Below are 19945 nucleotides of genomic sequence, written 5' to 3'. Positions count from 1 at the left end.
CAGCTTTATTCCAAATGGTGCGCTTTTTTATCTTACTTTAACCCGCGTCAACAAGAAAAACAATTACTTTGTATGGCGTTGTCCCTGTCAGATAAATCATATGGCGGCTGTCACTGTCAGATTCTGTACTTTTTGTAAACACGAGCACGTGAGTAGAGCTACGAAATTCGTATTATTTACAATAATACTTAACTAAAAAGCAAAATGCCCAAAATAAAGAAAAGTTTAGATAATTTAAAGCATCCTAACAGCAGAAAAACCTTATCACTTGCTAAGAAAATGAAGAGAAACGAGCGAAAAGAGCAAAACAAACTTGGCACACACATCAAGCAAAACCTAACAGGTGAGAAAATTCTCTGGTTCAAAGAGAGAATACCTGAGGGGTGTAGTGTTTTGGCTACAGAACAAGTATTAGAACTGATAAATACATATTTGGCGCGGTTTGATGAAGAACTAGAACAAATACAGTTGAAAAATTCTGTAGGACATAGGAAAAATCGTCAGCATGCGAGCAGAGAAGATGTAATAAACATTACAAAAAAGCGAGAACTAGAGGAGTTTGACACGTGCGGTATAGAGATGCCTGACCTGATGGACGCTCAGCAGATGGAGGTGCTCAAGACCTGGAACGGAGAGCTGCGGTATCTACAGCATTTCAAGTTGAGAAGATTTTCTAAAAAACATTTAATATAGGTAACATTACACACTTGTTTGTCTTCTAAGCCCATTTACTTAGATATACCTGTGGTATTATAAGACCAATTGATAATTATCTGAGTTCAAGGTATCAGTTTGATAATAGCAAGGTCAAACAATAGTTTAGGTAAAAATGAAATACCAATTAAGTTGACTATTTTATTAAATAAGTATTTACAACTTTCCACAGAATGATACATTATAGAAATAATGACAGGACCACCAAAAACCAAGCTGCCAGCAAACTCTGAATTTATTCTATCATGCTAGTCCCTTAAAAATTATAATAAATTTCCAATATTATACATAAAAAAAATCAGTCCGCCGTATCATGTACAAAATTAATTCATAACGTAAAACTCACAAGTTAATTCTATGGGTACGTTTAAATAAATAATGTTCTTGTATGCTGTCATGTCATGCTCTATATTTCACCTTTTAATCGTAAAATCATGTGTGAAAAATACCAGAAAATACAATTGTTATCACTTTATAAGTCACACAGGCAATACAAACATAGAATATAATCTTTATAATGTGTCTTATTGTTTTACAACTACGTAGATTTATGTCACTATTGTTTAGCACAGTCAACATCTTCATTTTTATTACCGTATTTAGCACTAACTAGTTGATTTTTACTACAAAATGTTATAAAGTGTACCCATTCGCCATTGATGACTGCACTCTCAAATATTTACCTCTTTTTCTGTAGTTAGCTAGCTGTTATTATGTTTACACTACATTGCAGCTGTCATATAGGTACAGTATGTAACCTTTAATGCTTTCACAACTCAAATTCATCAATGGTAAGATGGTACATCTAACAGGACTTTATAAATGAACCATTGGTGCCAATTTGGATGACCAACCTAATAATAATTTCACCGGACTAAAACTAGCTCTATCTTTGTCTTGCATTTATTGTAAATGAAGGACGACACTAGTTTAAGAACTGTCAAATTAAAATTAGGTTTAAATTTGTGTCTGTCCTTAAAGGTGAATAGACACCAATGTAGTATTAATTTGAAGAACTTTCACAAGTATCAACAGCTGGCACCTACAATTTGTTTTCAAAATATAATGAGATCTAAAAGGTTAACAAGTATTCAAAATAAAATTATGATAGATAAAAACTTTTTGGTAACCAGCTGTTTTCTGTTAGCAAGATTGATAGGTCTAAAGTTACCAAGACGTTGCATAACAAAGGCATACACTAACTTATAATAATAATTATTATTACAAAAATGCACAATATGATGATGGCAATAGTACAAGACCTTGTCCACAAATCATTGGACAACAATATTACAACACAAGTTTGATTCGTGAGAATTATGCACCTACACTAGAATTACATTATACCACAGAACACATTCATACATAATAAAATTTAAATAATACACTTTATCTTTAAAAGTTAACCAATAATTTTATAGGATCTAAATAAATAATAAATATAGTAATAATTTGTATAATCAAGCTGCAAAAAATCTGACAGTCACTATATTGTCTCAAATATTACTTGAAAAATATATTTACACAAATATAATATTAACTAAATGACTCAAGAAGTAAGTCTAATAAATTGTTCTGAACATCACAATTATTATTCTTAGGAAAACATTTACTTCTTGTACCTATGCAAGACATTGAAGAATTATAGAACACACAACAAGTAGTTAACTATATTTACTTATCTAGGCACTTTGATAGTCTATTAAAATTATGTTTATTAAGAAAAATTCGTCACAAGTCATTACACTGTGTTTAAAATATATATAGGTTGGTATTATAGAAAATGTATCTCATTATCCATAAACAAGGGTGGTTCAATAAAAAAGTAAAAAATTATTCCACTTCAACATTTTCATTGCCTAATAATTCAATAAGTATTTGTAATTTAATTTATAAGAATGATGATCAATAATGTATTCATGTCAATGAAACAAGCTTTATCATTTTATTCTACACCTGTCAAGATATTGACTTTTCATTGTTATTTATATCTTTTGTTTGTCAATAGAATTTTAATTGTTATTTAACAGTTTTAAAGATTTCATATAATTATCTTGAATAGCAGTTTTAGTCAATTACTTACATAGAGTGGACAGAATTCAAGGTACTAACAATTTCATTCTAATTCCTAATTGTAAGCAGAACTTAAAAAGAGCAGAATGGGCAATGCATTTTTTTCTTTAGTCAATGTTCAATATTTTTTTAATTTTTACTTTTAATTTAGAAACTGTGTTTTGCCTCTAAAGTACTAAAAATGTTGAACCAAAGGGTTTCTTTTTTACTTTTTTAAATATATTTAGAGAGCATGAACAGCACCCAAACATTCTTCCACATGATATTCATACTCCTCACTTAATTTACTCTCTCATTTACATCTCCACAGCTTAAGAAACTTAATGTAAGCTTTACTTAATTAGATAAATCAAGTGAACAAAGGTAAGTGGTAGAAATCATACCCTCTCTGCCCACGGGCAGCTAGCCAAATGTACACAACGTGATATGCACCAGGGACAAAACATATCATACCAGCTACGAAGAATACTGCACCTTGAAGACCGTTTTCTGGTTCAGCTACAGCAAAGGCACCCATGCCCAGAAGCCCTACTCCCACTAAGAGGAGCACGACAGCAGCACATACTGTTTTCCAATTCTCCCGGACCTTAGGGTGGTTCCAGCAATACATGGACTGTGTAGCTTCTACATACTCGTGTATAAGCGAGTCCGAATCCCGCGACGCTGTGTCTTCCGTGCATTTGTATGTTTTGCTACAACCAAGTTAAATGAAATATTGATTATGGTTGAATAGATAACACGCAGTGAATTATTCATGCGTTATTAATATGCAGCAGCGCGCGGTAAATGTTGAATCCATTCAACACAATGTAATAACAAACTTTCTAGTTTCTAAAACAATGACTTACAGGTACAGGTCTTTGGACCATAGCAATTAGTAAACATTATCGGTCAATTAGAGCTAGACTACAGCGCGGAAGTGGGTCTGCGGGGCGCGAGTAACGGCCAGTGTTCATGAGTTCAAATGCCTTTTGCCCCACTAAGGATATCTGACTCACGAAAGGTCAAGAACATCATGTCGATTGCACACAAAGAAACCGCTTTTTGAACCGACATAATTCAAATTAAACCACACGTATCCGTCAAAAATATATAAAATCAGCCATACCTGGACAAATACTCCGTCCCATTCTTAAATTTATTCTGTAAAGGCGATCTATCACCAGTTGCACCGTACACTTTTATGGCTTCATCAGTCTCTTCCTCGAACGCATCGTCGATTGAAAAACGCTTATCGTTATTACCAAATGGCCTCGTCATTGTTAAATATTTTTCTTGTTAAGCTGGAGATATAAAAGAAACATTACAATTTCCGTACAAAGACAAAACACAGCTGTCAATTTATCATATCAACATGCGCCATATTGATTAGCGATGGGCGTTATTAACCATAACTGGTTATATATGCAGTTACGAGCTCGAACAGTGATCACTCGTTTTCCACTACAACAAAAACTAGTGATATTCATAACGCCATTTAAACGATCGAAATAGGCATCAGTCTTCAATAACTCTTTTAATCACAACGCCATAAAGTTAAATCGAATTCACTCTTATGTTTAAGGCATAGCGTCGATGTTTGGCTACTTTCACTACTCACGCAAAATCACTGGTTTTACAATATTCGTAATGACAAGATGAAAACGACGTTTTACATTGACCACCTTACACATAGCTTTGACAACGTAAAGGAGTAAAACGAGTAATGTAAAACGTACGTGTGCGTGAAGAAGAATTAAGTTATACTGCTACCTAACCAAACGATTTTACGTTACAATTATCACGTTTGCTTCAGAACGTTGTGAAAATAACTAGTTATAAAAATCACTAGTTAAGAAACTAGTTATTGGAAATCACATAACGCTTACGTTACGTTATCTCAAAAACCGATAACGACCCATCGCTAATATTGATTTGGTTGAGATTTGAAACTAAATTAAAAAATGTAATAAGTAATTAAGAACTTTATCATATATATATACAAACATTTTTTAAAGAAATTTGAACAATATTATATATTTAACTACCTTTATGCGATTGAAAAAACAAGAACAAGTCTTGCTCTTATGTTTACTGCACAGACTAACTAAACTCAAAGAAGCAATATTTTTGTTGAAGGAAATTTGGAATATATGTTTCGAACGTAACAGTATTTTATAAATCGAATACACGTTTAACACGTTGAAACTATGTTCATTTCTTCTTAGTTCGTAAATTTGATGGAGAGTAGCGTATTCGAATTTCAAGCAGATTTGCGACCTTGCAACACTTTCTAATGTCAATGTCAAAAACACGTGTTGGTGTCCATGTCAAAATTGACAAAGATGCCGAAGTGAAGTGCTGTTAATGCTGTTATTTTATTTATTGTAAATAATGTGGTAATTAGTCAACATGGTGAATAAAGACTGGTCTAAAGTTGTTCCTGCTCTTTCGAAGCCTGTTTTGAGCTGCATTAGCAAGCAGGGTTTTAAATCTATGACACCTATTCAAGCTGCAGTAATCCCTCTTATTTTGTCGTGCAAAGATGTGGTTGCAGAGGCTGTTACAGGTTCAGGGAAGACCCTGGCATTTGTGGTGCCGATGTTAGAGATGATATTGAAGAAGACCAAGGAGAGTCCGTTACGAAAAGACTTTGTTTATGCTGTTATAATATCTCCGACAAGGGAGCTGGCAACGCAGATATTCAAGGTGATTTTGTTACATGTCTCATTAAAAAGTGTATGCCTAATCCTTTATAATAAAATGTTTTCGTGTAGTGACGTTGATGACATACATACTTATCTATTTTCTTTGTTTTTGGCTACATACATACTTATCAATTTCTTTTTTAATATAATAACCCTTGTTACAGGTTATAGAACTATTCCTTCAAGAACCGGAGTTGTCTGACGTCACGTTGGCCTTGCTTGTGGGCGGCCGAGCTATAGAGGCTGACGTACAGAGTCTGCAGCGTGGAGCACACATTGCGGTGTGCACTCCAGGACGGTTACAAGACCTGCTTGCTGAGAGGAAACAACTGAATCTGGCTGGAAGGCTTAAGGAATTGGTGAGTAGAGGTTTGTTTAGACAATCACTTTTTTAGCTATGTGTAAAAATAATAAGAACAGTTTATATAAGAAATCTTCTGCCTTAAGAGAGAACAGAATATGCACTACTGAGAACAGAATATTGTTGAATGACTAAAGCTGTAGTCAAATTGTTCTGAACAAGCACAAAATAAAATTGACGAAAGGTTCTAAAAATCTCTAAGACTCAATTTCTTATCTTATCTCTTTCAGGACATCCTTGTGCTAGACGAAGCAGATCGCCTTCTCGACCTCGGATTTAGCGCGACTCTCACCACCATCCTACAATACCTGCCAAGACAGCGTCGAACTGGCCTCTTCTCCGCCACACAGACGAAAGAACTTCAGGACTTAGTCCGTGCCGGGCTACGGAATCCCGTAGTAGTCAGTGTTAAAGAGAAATCAACAATAAGTACACCGCTTCTATTGGAAAATTACTACGTAATAGTAGAACCGCAAGACAAGTTTCTTTTCTTACTGAACTTTATAAGGAACAGGAAGATGATAAAAGGGTTGTTCTTTCTGCCTACTTGTGCGTGTGTGGACTACTGGTCCGATGTGTTACCAGTGTTCCTGCCCGATATAAAAGTGTTTGCTATTCACGGCAAGATGAAACAGAAACGGAGCAAGATACTGGAAAAGTTTAGAGAAGCTGACAATACAATTCTGTTGTGTACCGACTTGTTGGCTAGGTAAGAAGCAGTTATTTTAACTTATACTATCACTAATATACTATTAATATGAATGCTAATACTACAATACAATGTTCATTATAAAAATAATCATAACCATTCATTGTTCATTTATTGGTCACTCATTACATTTTGAGTCGTAATTATGTCTCCAAGAAAATTTTTTTCTTATCTCACACATAATAGTAAGCAAAAATTTATTATTATATTGTTTTTAATTTATTCAAATTAGGAATAATTTTTAATTATAATCTTCTGAAATTCACCATTTCCAGAGGTCTTGACATCCCAGAAGTGGAGTGGGTACTTCAGTGGGAGCCTCCAACGAACCCTGCGTCTCTGGTACATCGGGTGGGGCGCACGGCGCGGGGCGGAGCCGCTGGGTGCTCACTGCTGCCCCTACTGCCCACTGAGGACACCTACATACCCTTCATCAAGACCAACCAGATGGTAGAGCTCAAAGATTGGCGGAAATCCAAGGATGAAATTAAGATCAGCGAGAAATTGAGAGATAAGGTAACAGAGAGTGTTTATGTTTGTATAAATATATATCTATATAGAATATCTGATTGCAGTGGACAAGAATAAGAGAATGATAAGAGATATGAGTTCAAATGAATCAGACAAAGTTGATATCCTTCACACCAGGATCCTCATTGTTGAAACTGCATTTTTTTTAGGTTATGGCAATGGGTTGCTTAGATTGAAACTGCATAAAAAAATTGATGATGCCAATTATTTGTTATTAATAACTGTTTTCTGACATTATCAACAGTGAGGATTGGGCGTAAACATAGTTTAACAGGCCCTTTTCAAAATTTGTAGCATTGATCGAACACTCATACATTTTGAATGATATGCATTTACAAAATAACTAGACCAAATAGTGGATTGAGGTCTTATAAATGTATTTTTTTAAGTTGGTGAAGCAGCTGGGACTTTAAGCCTATATTAGAACATTTTCTGTTCCATTTTTCCGAATTAATCCCTCGTCAAGCGCAACTAAATATCAACCTCATTTTCTAGGTACTTGCAATACTTCATAACCAACAAAAGAGGGACAGAGCTATATTCGACAAAGGACAGCGAGCATTCGTCTCTCACATGCGAGCATACTCTAAACACGAATGCAATCTTCTCTTACAACTAAAAGAACTACCATTGGGCCATATCGCCACCAGCTACGGCCTTCTAAAGCTACCGCTAATGCCTGAAATAAAACCAGAACATAAGCTACAGTTCATAGGTCCAAAAGAAGAAATAGATTTTAATAGTATACCATACAGTGATAAACAGAAGGAACAAAGTAGATTGCAAAAGTTGGAAGAGTATAAGAAGACAGGGGTCTGGCCATCAAAGAAGAAAAAGAAGATGGTGAGTTATTTTTCGGAGAATAAAAAATGTGTGTGTAATGTATACAGGGTGTTAGTGACATCGTAACGAAAACTTTGAGGGGTGATTGAGGCCATGATTCTGAGATGATATCAAGTGGAATTTTCCGTCGCAAAAGTGGAATTGAAAATAATTAAAAAAAAACACAAAAATTTTCAGGAAAATTCTGACTGAAAATTCCACTTGATATCAACTCAGAATCATGGTCTGAATCATCCCCCTCAGTATTCGTTACGGTGTCACTAACACCCATACCTACTTGTATGGCTACCGTATGTACTTGTGTGGGGTGTAAGTGACATCGTAACTAATACTGAGGGGAATGATTCAGCTGATTATTCTGAGTTAATATCAAGTGGAATTTTTCATCGCAAAAGTATATAATTGAAAATAATAAAAAAAAATCATGAATTTTGCGACGAAAAATTCCACTTGATATTAACTCAGAATCATGGCCTGAATCATCCCCCTGAGTATTCGTTACGATGTCACTAACACCCTGTATAATCCGAAATCTAATGATTTTGCAAGAATTACTTGTATTTGGTGTAACATGAAATTTTGTTTTCACAACAACTATAAAGCCCACCAAAATTATTATTTATTCAAACAATTAAAAACATAACAAACACATCTTATAAATAAAACACTTCCTCCAATGCGTCACATCGAGGCAAGGTGCCCAACAGGCTGGCAGCATTACCCCTCTGAATCGCCAGACTAATTATCTGACAGAAATAACACAATTATAAAGTAGTTATTTTTTTGAAGACTATTTCTTTAGGTTTCATCAATTAGTTGATGCAATAAAGCTCTTCTTAGATTCAAGATGTGCTTTTAATCATAACATATTTTTGACATATTTACCTTTTGCAGGTACAAACAACACCATGGGAAAACGCAAAGCAAAACAAAGAAGATAAAAAACTACGGAAGAAGAAGAGAAAGGAATCAAAACAGAATAATGCAGATGGAAAGAAAGGAAAAAAGAGGAAAGCAGTGACACAGGAGGAATTGGACGAACTCGCTAAAGACGTGGCTCTAATGAAGAAGTTAAAAAAAAGAAAGATTACGCAAGAACAATTTGATCAGCAATTCGATTTAGAAAAATAAATTTACGAAAATCATTGACGGGTTTAATTTTGTGCATTCTCCAGTGTGTATAAGGGCGATTGGCGCTAAACAGTATACAGGTGGGCCAGAAGTTCACGTTCAAAATTAGAGGGGCTCATTAGCTAACAGAAACACCCCATGTATGTTCAGCGATTATTTACGGTTTACGAGATATGACCCATTTTGTACCTTTTTCTAGATTTTCTACCTTACTTCAGAATTCATCATTTTGTCGCTATCCCTTTTTTAATAATTCTTTTATTTTATTTCATAACCATGCATAAGGATGTGTACCGCTAGGTGAAAAAATAACAACAGTCAAATCAAAGATAAAATAAAAAAATCGGTAAAAAAACTTTTAAGTTAAACGGTTTTATGTGCACTGAAAACTAGAAAATAAATAAATAGTTACTTACCTATCAGCCTACGTAGGTGGTCCCGGTCATTACTATCTCTGATGGTAGTGGTCGTCATAACATGAACCATGTCAGCGGCCGAAAGGCGGTTCATGAAAGAACACTAACACCAGGGTTTGCTTGGTAGGTAAACTAAGCAGCCCACACCATCACAACACAAGTGGGTTTTTTGAACTTCTAGTTCAAAAATATTTTAGTACTAGGCAGACTAGCTTTTAGGCATGTTAAGACTAAAATAAAAACATTGCGGACCCACCATACCACTAGCCCTACCCCTGGTAGTAGGGTGGGTCCCAAACCATACCACCATCATGCCATCAAGTAATAGTGTTGTTATTAAAAATTAAAACATTATTAAAACAAAAGTTTTGACATATACATACACTTATTATTATTTACAGCAAATAAACTAAAATGGATACACCGCTATTAATACACATTAAAAATTAAAAAGGAACAGAATAAAAAAAATATTATGTACGCAATTTGTCCAATGCATGACCAATGGTAATTTCTTTGTTGACTAATTGCATTTGTACATCAATTATAAAATCGTCGTTGATAATTTGGTTTATTCGCCGTTTTTTAGGTACCATATTTGCATCATGAATCTTATGTAATACATTCAGTAAACGCATTAATGTCACAGTATTCTTGTTAAGTAATTTATTTATTTTCGAATGAAATGATTCTAAAACGTTGGTTGTTCGATGGCGCTCACCGAAAACGCTAAATACTACAGGGGAATGTATTTTCAACCAAAACGTTTCGATGTAGTTTATAAACTTTTTGAAAGGAGTTTTTCACATTGGCGGACTCATTTAATGTCAGCCAGTGTATATTTAATGTAGGTGCTGGGATGATGAAAGGAATATTGAACTTGAATTGCATGATAAGACTTACATTATTGCAACAAATAGATAATAATAGTTGCGGAAACAATAATCATAGATAAATAACCATACGAGTACTTTGTCACATCATTATGGTGGTATGGTTTGGGACCCACCCTACCACCAGGGGTAGGGCTAGTGGTATGGTGGGTCCGCAATGAATAATAAAAACGTGGCAAAAAACTAAGTAATAAGCCCTCAAAGATTGCAAGCCTATCTAATTTTTAATTTTGAACGTGAACTTCTGGGCCTGGGCGATGGAAAATTCCACTTGATATCAACTCAGAATAATGAGCTGAATCATCCCCCTCAGTATCCGTTACGATGTCACTATCACCCTGTCTATATAAAAGTGTAAGGTCACTGACTCACTCACTGAAACAGAAGCATAGTGAAGTGCGAAGAGGTGCTGACAGTTGTGGCACACCTTGTGTTCGAGGAATTGAAAATAAAACCAGCAATGAAAATAGTAAAATAGACATTTATTTCAGCTCAACTTTCGTAATTGCAACATTTGATCTGAGTATTTATTAACACAACAAGGCACTTAACAGCTATTATCGTATATTATAATGACAAATTTCAGTTTTAACGTATAATTACAGACCAATATTTCGTATATAGCATGTTACTAATGAAACTTAGGGTCGCTTCACATACATTCGGCTCGGCATTTTGGTGCAGCCGAAACCGAACAAATATTCTCGGCTTAATTGCGCAATTCAAACTAATTTATCAATGTAATATGGCTTTGTAGTTCGAGCCGAGTCGAAGATTATGAATACGATTCAACCCTTCTATGAGTACATGCTCGTAATATAAGGCATCTCTAATTTCGACAAATATTTTTGTAAATACTAGTACATATTATGGGGAATACCTAACGATACAATAGCACAATCTTTTTGGCACATCGCCTAAATTTATTAGCACCAGTACAGTAACAGGACAAAAACCATTTTATGCTTATAATTATACTCAATATTGTGCGTTAATTATTTTACTATTTTCAGCTTTGACAAGTTTTCTAACGAAAGGGAGTAGATATTTACATAGATGTGAATATTGGACTGTGAGCGTGGGACGTAAAACTGATATAAAATTTGTAACACGTTAATGATTAGATCGCATGAACAAGTAGAAAAAGAGAATCCACCACAGTCTCGACAGTCCTTTGCACATGTTTATCCACATTGATATTTAACAACACATTATATTTAGTAGGAAAGCGCTTCAAGCGATGGTCAGAACACTATTACAATTATATAACGTCAAATATGTAGCCGGAGGCGTACACATTTTTAGTCAACTATAACTCTCACTAGAAACCGGTATTTAATCGTAATACTAAGTGCACAAAGTTATTAGTCGCCTGCAGATGATGTACGTCTACGCAATGCATCGCTTTATTTATTGTCACATGTCATAATGTACAGTATTACGTGACTACTACATTTCGTTATTTCTCTTTACACAGGACACTGTTAAAACGCATATAAAAACTCGAAAACAATACAAAATCGAAGCTTCACATACAAAAGAGGAAAATAATAATTTACACAAACCCTCACGAGGTAAAACAAGCATTTTCATACATCTTTACAAAAATCCATACATTGCCTTGTCATGATCTTAAAAATCGAACACCTAAAATTACGCCATCTTAAAATTAGAAAAAAAATATAATCATCATAATAATACTATAATTTAAACTATAATACTTGCTGTCTAGAACGGGACAGCGTGACCTGTCAACTTACAATTTCATTTATGACATGACTAGCTGTCAAAACAAACATTTTAATTTTTTTTTCAAAATTAATGTACTGAAAGTTCATATAATGAATTTTAGTAATAAAACATTTAGTATTTTTAACTACAATAATAAAGACTTAGTCACTTGAGTTTCGTTAATTGGACCATGAGACTTGCGTTCATAAGATTACAAATCGTAATAATAAAAATCTCTAGAAACTTAGTAGCTGTCTGTCATTCTGTCATAGCAATCTCTTATTGTCTCTGCTACTCTCTTAATCTTAGATACCTTTGTCAAAAGTTCCGTAGATTTTGCTATGACAAAACAACGGACTCCCAAAACTAGACAGAATAAAGTAATAGTAGTTATAAAATTAATAATGCATTGAGCCAGCAAACGTTTAGAAGCGTAACGCCTTACAGTAGGTATTAAAGAATATTAACATAAGCACCAAGTCACTGGACTCTTAAGCCTAACTTAATTTATAGACGAAACTTTCTTCAAAAACTCATTATAAGGCGCACATTACGCCACATACGCCCTCTGGTTGATTGAGGGGAGGCCTGTGCCCATCAGTGGGACGTATAACCTGTTTATCTACTTGCTTCTTTATTGTAATTTGAAGAAAATTTACATCTAATCATAAAAACGTGTAGCATGGTGTCACTTTTGTGTGTTTTTAGTATCACGCTCGAATATGATGCCTAAAGTAGGTAGTAGGCTTCATTGTGGCTATTGCAGCCCTAATATACTATAGATTTTCAATATTTCGTGATTTTAAAATGCCGAACCGAAAATGTCCGAACCGTCTGTGTGGGAAAAGGCCTTTATTTCTAAAACTGTAGTGATAGTTAATGATGAATTCCTCATAATAACTTCAAAACCACACAAAAGTATCATCTGCCCACTAACTTTAAACCTATTAAACGCGATACACAAATCAAAATAAATTACTATTTCATAGCATAAGAGTTCTGCTTACAGCTCTAAGAGATAGTGATGGGAAATAAGCATTTTGTGAGAATTCATAATGGTTTCTTAAAATGGTTTATTGTAAAAAAGTGCAGTCGACGAGAAAATATTAATTCACTGTAACATAAAGTATAATTTATGATATTCAGATATTTTTTAAAAACAATTTTTCCATAGGCCTGGCAGTTCAGAGGGGAAATGCTGCCAGCGTTTTGGGCGCTCTACCTCAATGTAGTGCGAGGGAAGAGGTATTCTATTTATAATAAGCTGGTGTTGTTTTTATTGATATTTTTTTATTTTTATCTCATATATCTATTTTCATTATGTACTTATTTTTCCATTAACTAACTCGTATAATAATTTGCTTTTTACTTCATTTTATCAAGTTTATATTGTTTTAAATTACAGATTTCAAGTAAGTATATTTTAGATGGCAAATTTAAAAGTTTCAAGCCGACTGCTGAAAATATAGACTAAAATGATGTTAATACGAGAATGAGCTCTAACTCCTGAACACTAAATGCAAAAATATACATCACCAATATTGTCAATAGTCGTGTATACATATTTTTATAATAATATTTGTGACAACGTCATAAAGTAATGCGATATTTAGTGAAATTAAGGCACGTATTCTGCGTATCACTTCAATTCTATTATAATATTTACAAAAATCTATTTAAAATATAAAATAAATATTACATAATTTGACGCGAGTGTAACAATGAAATATCAAAACATTATTTAGCATTTGTAACTGGCCTTTTTATTGTAATTGTTATTGTCAAATCACTTTTCCATTAAAACATTTAATACCTTTTGATCATAAAAAGAGTTCGTAAATGGTTCACTCTTGATTACCCAAAATGACTTGCCTCAAAGGTCGTACAACCAGGCCATTAAATTAAAAAAAAATAAAAAAATATGGCGTTTATTTTTAAAGGAAATAATACAATGAATTTCCCTCTGTCATACAGGTAATTTGTTCGTTTTAGTTTATTTTTTCATCAAATCCTGTTTCCTTAATTAATGTAATGATTTTCCATTGTAATATATGTTTTGCATTGATATTGTTTCTGAACTCGTTAACAATAGAAAATCTTATAATAGCGATGAATAAATTTCCACATTTAAATATATTATTATATTTACTTAAAATTAGTATCTTAAGCGCGTTCTATAAATTGGAACCAATTCAATTTCAAGTATGGTAATAGAAAGAATAAAAAGATGTCGGCGCCATTTTGCTTATATTTGGACCAATCACAAACTTTATAATCTTCTTATTGATGCAATTGGTTGAAAGAATAATTGCCACACCGAATAAATACAGGATGGTTAGTAGGGCCACATTGAAGCAATTCATCTTAAAAAGCAATATTGCTATTTGACATTTATTGATATTGCGTGCACTTACTTTTTAGATGATTTGCTTTAATGTGGCCTTTTTAGGAGCTCCTGTTCTTATAACTTTTTATATAATTAATAATCGTACGTTTTCGTAAGCGAGAAAACTAATGATAAAATTGAATTGATTTAGGGTTGAGAAACAATATCAACTAGCGCCATTTTGTATATTCAATAGAGTACTTAAGATTTTTATATTTCCTAAAAGTTCCGTCGACGATGCGGGGTCCTGCCGGTTATAAAATCTTCTCGAGTCCGTTTCTATAATAGAAATCATACATTACTATAATAGGTATTTACTATATTACGGGTGACACTTTGCGCTCCCCATTTGTCGGGCAAATAGTGAATACCGTTCGAGGAGTTTAACAATTATTCGTTACATAACAGATACATAGAGTGGTTTACAGATATTGCCGGAAGGCAAGAGGGAAACCACTGCCCTATTTTTCCCTAAAAAAGTAGCATGGAGAAGGCAACACCGACAAGACCGTGGCTCTTAACCCTTTATAGGCTCTTGTGACATTCCTGTAACATACCTCATCCGTCCCTCTAATATGTACGCTAAATAATATAAGTTCATTTAAATCAGTGTTACTGTGTTGTAACAGACCACACCGAACATTTAGTATCAAACAAAAATCATAGATGGCGTAATTTATTCACTTTATCGAGTTTGAATTTCGTACGTCGGTAAAAGTGACAAGTGTAACCGCGCTGAAAGTTTGAAATTCATAAAAAAATATTAAACGTGTGTAAAATTGTTTTGTTTTCGCCGAATTCTACGGGTAAGTGTATAATTTGTTTCATATACTGTTATCAGAGCATATTTTTGTTTTTTGTGTGAAAAACGGAACTTTGTATGTTTGTGACATTTCTGTTACATTGAGTGGCGACGGAGGTTTTGGGGAACTGGAGTGTGTGGGTGTTCGTAAAGGATTGTCTCGTGTTGTTTCGGAATGGAGTCGCATTCACTGCGGGATGATGACATGTTTGACATATTGCACCAGTATGGTAGCGGGGACGGATTGGAGGACGATGATGGTGGCGTGATTGATCCAAATTTTCAGCCGTTGTTGGGGGATTTGGATGTTTTTTCTGATTGTGGAGGGGGTATTGGAGTTGATGTGGATGCGATTGTTGAGGAATCGGAGCACGGCGGGCTGATTGCTGGCCCCTCGTCGGCTGATCCTGGGCAGCAGGGAGGCCAGTCAAGGGGAGCCTCGACTGATTAAGGGCGACAGGGGCGGCACTGCCGATGGAAGGGAGGGAGCCTGGTTCTGGGCGACCGGCGGGTGGGATTTGCGGGAAATACTACTTTACCAGCTACACCAATTAATTGGTGTATCAAACTCGAGTAAATTAGCTGGTAAAGTGGTATTTCCCGTGAGGGGGACGGATTGGAGGACGATGATGGTGGCGTGATTGATCCAAATTTTCAGCCGTTGTTGGGGGATTTGGATGTTTTTTCTGATTGTGGAGGGGGTATTGCAGTTGATGTGGATGCGATTGTTGAGGAATCGGAGCACGGCGGGCTGATTGCTGGCCCCTCGTCGGCTGATCCTGGGCGGCAGGGAGGCCAGTCAAGGAGAGCCTCGACTGATCAAGGGCGACAGGGGCGGCACTGCCGATGGAATGGAGGGAGCCTGGTTCTGGGCGACCGGCGGGTGGGATTTGCGGGAAATACTACTTTACCAGCTACACCAATTAATTGGTGTATCAAGCTCGAGTAAATTAGCTGGTAAAGTGGTATTTCCCGTGAGTCTCACCTGCTGGTCGTTCGGAACTGGGTTCTTTTTTGTCCATTGGCGGTGCCGCTTTTGTCGCTTTTGATTGGTCGAGGCTTTTTTGATTGGCTTCTTTGCCGTTCGGGATCGGCAGCGGGGGCCGGCGGTCGGCTCGTTGTGTTCCGATTCTTCAGTGGTTGCGTCTGTATCGGCTCCAATATTTTCTTCACGGTCGGAGAAAGCATCTGAACCTTCTGGTAACGGCTGAGGGTCTGGATCGGTCACGCTGTCATCATCGTCCTCCAATCCGTCGTGTTGGTGTGATATGTCAAGTGTGTCATTATCCCGCGGTGAATGTGACTCCATTCTGAAGTAGCATGAGATGGTCTTTTATGAATGCTCACATGCTTTGGTTCCTCAAGGCTTCACTCAATGTAACAGAAATGTCACATACCTTAAAATGTCAAATAAATACATAAAAATAAATATTTTCAAATTTCTGAAAAATACGTGTTTTTTTATTTGTTGAAACCTATCATATTCCTAAGAATCTTTAAATTATATGATCATGGGCTATAAAGGGTTAAATTAGTGATCTTCTATCGTGTGGGTTGTGAGGTGGAGTACCAACCTTATCAACCCTGATGTCAGGGTTATTATTGAGCCGCCAAAGGCCCCCGACATGGCTCATGTAACGACTACTTACTTATATCAGCACCAATGGGTTAACGTGCCTACCGAAGCACGGATCATCTTACTTTCGGACAATCAGGTGATCAGCCTGTAATGTCCTCACCAAACTAGGAACCACAAAGTATTTTTTGTGATATGTCCCCACCGGGAATCGAACCCAGGACCTCCGGATCGTGAGCCCAACGCTCAACCACTGGACCATGGAGGTCGTAATTAGTGATGAAAATGTAAGATGCTTACCGCTCAGACTTCGTCAGGCGCCATGCCGTCGTCGTTGTCGTGGTTGGGCGGCGGGTCGTGCGCGTCGGGTGGCGGCTGCGGCGAGGCCGCGGGCGGCGTGGCGGGCGCCGGCGCCAGCGCCCCCGCCTTGGCCACCGCCTCCAGCGCCCGGATGCGGTTCTCCTGCTTCACTATCACCGACTTCAGCTTGCGGATCTCGTCCACTAAGTCCGACAGCTGTTTCTCCTGTGGAAGAAACTAAATATAAATTTAAGTAGAGTTTAACGCTTATATATTATATTATAATATATAAGCGTTTAATATAATATATATTATATTATATATTACATTAAATATAATTTGGTATTTATTCTCTATACATTATACTCACCACAGCGGCGCTGACGGGAGGCGGCGTGGCTGAGGCAGGAGTACCAGCTTGACTGTCGTCTCTCCTGTGAGCAGGAGTCGGGGATCTATCTTTGTCCTTCTCCTTCGCGCCGGCAAGGGCATTCGCCTTCTTCGTCACGTGCAGCTGCTGCGCCGCGCGGCCGGACACATACCCCCCCTGCACAACAAGCGCGCGCTCCTGGAGTTTGGTTAGGGATCCCCTAGCCTATAGCATCTGTCTTTTGATATTCCTGTTGGCTTTACTTGTATTTTGGGAGGGATTTTTTGTTGCATTGAATGAATTTGTAACTGAAACTTAATCGAATCATGAGTTTATTGGGCGCTACGGCCTTTTTGAATGTTTCATTTATAAATCGAACCGAAAAAAAAATCATTTTTAATAATAATTTCCTTATGATCACTCATTGAAAGGTTCATTTTAGAAACAAGGAATAAAAGTAATTGATTTCCTTTTCGAGAATCAAAAAATATACTTCTAAAAATAAACGACTGAAAATTAACCCCCGAAATATATTTTAAAACCCAAATATAGAGAAAAAAACCCGAATTAAAATGATGATATTAAATAATGTTAGTGACATCAAATAACAAGTTTTAGTGTTAGAACATCAAACAATACAACACACAGAAATCATTTGTTAGAGAGAAAGCCAACAGAATCATCAAAAAAAAAAAACATGATTATCTTATATAATATTGCCCACGCTGGACATTTTCTCCCCTTACCTTAATGAAAGGAGCATGCTCCACCACGCTGCTCTACTGCGGATCGGTGGAACAAATCCTAATTCATTCCTAGCGCACGCTATGATGGCCGTTTTCGTATTAATTAAAAACTACATTACAAGTCGTGTCTTATAAGGGAGTAAAGGAATTGGCAAAGGCCAATTCAAAAGCCAAAGGCCAAAATATCAAAGGATAGACAAGAATGGAGAATGCTACACCGACAAGAGCGTGGCTCTTAAATGACCAACCAACATTAAAGGACCAAATAGTGACGTGTGTAATAAAATTTATCAAAACTTTTTTAATTAGTACTACTTGCAATGCAATACTACGTAGTTCTAAATCCAAAGACATAAAGGTGCTCTCTCTCTATTTAAGAGCTGCGCTCTTGTCGGTGGAGTAACCGCCATTCCTCTCTTCTTCCCGCCAAAACCTTCACCTCCCGATACGACACGACCTGCACCTTCTCTTTTATTTGTTTCATAAATGTTATCCTAGGTCTAACCCTTCCTCTCTTCCCTTCAATTTTTCCTTCTATAATGTTTGTTATAAATGAATCGTGTCGTATCAGGTGGCCAATAAAGGTGCTAGTCGCACTTAATCATCGACATTTTACATCGCTATTGTAAGGGGTTACAACGGCCATCGTAACAAGTCGCTACTTCTACTTGTCCGTTAAAATCGACTAAACAAGGAATCGAACCCGGATATCTGACACTATTTGTCATTTGTTTGCATTGCGCACTTACTTTTATATGCGCAAACGTCAAATGGAAATATTGCTTTCTTAGATGAATTGCTTCGATGTGGCCATTTTAACCCCCCAGGTCAACACCAATGTGATGTTTAGTCAATACATTGGCTTAACAACTTGAACACCATTGCAAACCATTTGAAGTATAAAAAAAAAAACAGAGGAGGCGCGAAATACAACAGCTTCTAGGTTGCGTGTCAATTGCACAATTTTTTTACCATCCGCTTTCATTTTATTGAACGGATGAGATAAAACATGGTTAAAACGACAACCCATTCAAAGCACTTACCTTAAAAATAGATTTACTCAAGTTTCTAGCATACAACGGAAACACAATTTGTCAAACCATGCTTTTTTACAATGTACGGTCACGAGCATTAATATGTATACACTTTGGCACCATGTCACATTAACTTTTTTGACAAATTGAACTGTAAGTCTCACTAAATGTCAAATATGTTAGTGCGACAGAGTCCTAAAGTGGGTACATTATATTGCTCATGACTGTACAATGGTGCGGATTCGGACAAACGACAGAACTAAAACTAGCCCTGTCTCTTTCTTGCGCGTATTGTAAGTGAAGGACGGCATTAGTTTAACTGTCAAACTAAAATTAGGGTAAGTGTGTCCGCCCGAATCGGTACCATTGATTACTCATTTTTACACATTGTCCATTATGGTTGTAAATACGTAATCGTTACATGGGTGAATATCAAAATGTGTCCATTTTGGTGGCGACTGTCATATAATTTTTCCGTGAAAAATTGAGGAAATTGGGAATTGAAAAATTCCTTTTTCATGTCGGAACCGAGGATCCTTTTGGATCTTTTTCATGTCGGAACCCAATTTTTCACGAAAAAATAATATGAAATTTCGTCACCAAACTTGAAATTTTGAGATTCACCCACATGAGCCATGTTAG

At 36.1% G+C, this 19945-nt stretch overlaps 4 protein-coding genes across 6 annotated transcripts in view; 2 read left to right on the top strand and 2 right to left on the bottom strand.

Moving 5' to 3' along the window:
- Positions 1-94: 94 nt before the first annotated feature.
- LOC126376320 (translation machinery-associated protein 16 homolog) lies at positions 95-706 on the top strand. The gene has a single exon (XM_050023649.1). It carries the CDS (start codon positions 205-207, stop codon positions 691-693), a length of 489 nt encoding a protein of 162 aa, XP_049879606.1. The 5' UTR covers positions 95-204; the 3' UTR covers positions 694-706.
- Positions 707-3076: 2370 nt separating this feature from the next.
- Positions 3077-4153, bottom strand: LOC126376319 (transmembrane protein 134). Its single transcript, XM_050023648.1, has 2 exons — positions 3896-4153; positions 3077-3479 (listed from the first exon to the last, which is right to left on the bottom strand). The coding sequence occupies exons 1-2, from the start codon at positions 4045-4047 to the stop codon at positions 3137-3139; spliced, it is 495 nt and encodes a 164-aa protein (XP_049879605.1). The 5' UTR covers positions 4048-4153; the 3' UTR covers positions 3077-3136.
- A 948-nt stretch (positions 4154-5101) lies between these two features.
- LOC126376221 (probable ATP-dependent RNA helicase DDX55 homolog) lies at positions 5102-9063 on the top strand. The gene is made up of 6 exons (XM_050023481.1): positions 5102-5475; positions 5639-5833; positions 6066-6544; positions 6820-7060; positions 7571-7918; positions 8813-9063. The coding sequence occupies exons 1-6, from the start codon at positions 5179-5181 to the stop codon at positions 9047-9049; spliced, it is 1797 nt and encodes a 598-aa protein (XP_049879438.1). The 5' UTR covers positions 5102-5178; the 3' UTR covers positions 9050-9063.
- A 1756-nt stretch (positions 9064-10819) lies between these two features.
- Positions 10820-19945, bottom strand: part of LOC126376222 (coronin-1C-A) — a 37589-nt gene continuing 28463 nt past the window's right edge. For 2 of the 3 annotated variants that reach the window (XM_050023482.1, XM_050023484.1), the window contains 3 exons: positions 17524-17721; positions 17154-17378; positions 10820-14754 (listed from right to left, as the gene is read on the bottom strand). In XM_050023482.1, coding sequence (XP_049879439.1) covers positions 17157-17378; positions 17524-17721 — 420 coding nt within the window. In that variant the 3' untranslated portion in view covers positions 10820-14754; positions 17154-17156. The remainder of the gene's footprint in view (positions 14755-17153; positions 17379-17523; positions 17722-19945) is intronic. The other variant, XM_050023483.1, reaches the window with a different exon arrangement.

The sequence above is a fragment of the Pectinophora gossypiella genome, chromosome 20, assembly GCF_024362695.1.
Source record: "Pectinophora gossypiella chromosome 20, ilPecGoss1.1, whole genome shotgun sequence".
NCBI lineage: Eukaryota > Metazoa > Arthropoda > Insecta > Lepidoptera > Gelechiidae > Pectinophora > Pectinophora gossypiella.
This window is presented reverse-complemented; position numbering and strand designations above follow the sequence as displayed.

Excerpts from the sequence above, each read along its gene's own strand:
- LOC126376320 (XM_050023649.1), top strand. The coding sequence starts at position 205 with ATGCCCAAAATAAAGAAAAGTTTAGATAATTTAAAGCATCCTAACAGC.
- LOC126376319 (XM_050023648.1), bottom strand. The coding sequence starts at position 4,047 with ATGACGAGGCCATTTGGTAATAACGATAAGCGTTTTTCAATCGACGAT. Across the intron at positions 3,480-3,895 it reads GGGACGGAGTATTTGTCCAG|CAAAACATACAAATGCACGG; the intron begins GTATGGCTGATT and ends ACTTGGTTGTAG.
- LOC126376221 (XM_050023481.1), top strand. The coding sequence starts at position 5,179 with ATGGTGAATAAAGACTGGTCTAAAGTTGTTCCTGCTCTTTCGAAGCCT. Across the intron at positions 6,545-6,819 it reads TGTACCGACTTGTTGGCTAG|AGGTCTTGACATCCCAGAAG; the intron begins GTAAGAAGCAGT and ends CACCATTTCCAG. Across the intron at positions 7,061-7,570 it reads GCGAGAAATTGAGAGATAAG|GTACTTGCAATACTTCATAA; the intron begins GTAACAGAGAGT and ends CTCATTTTCTAG.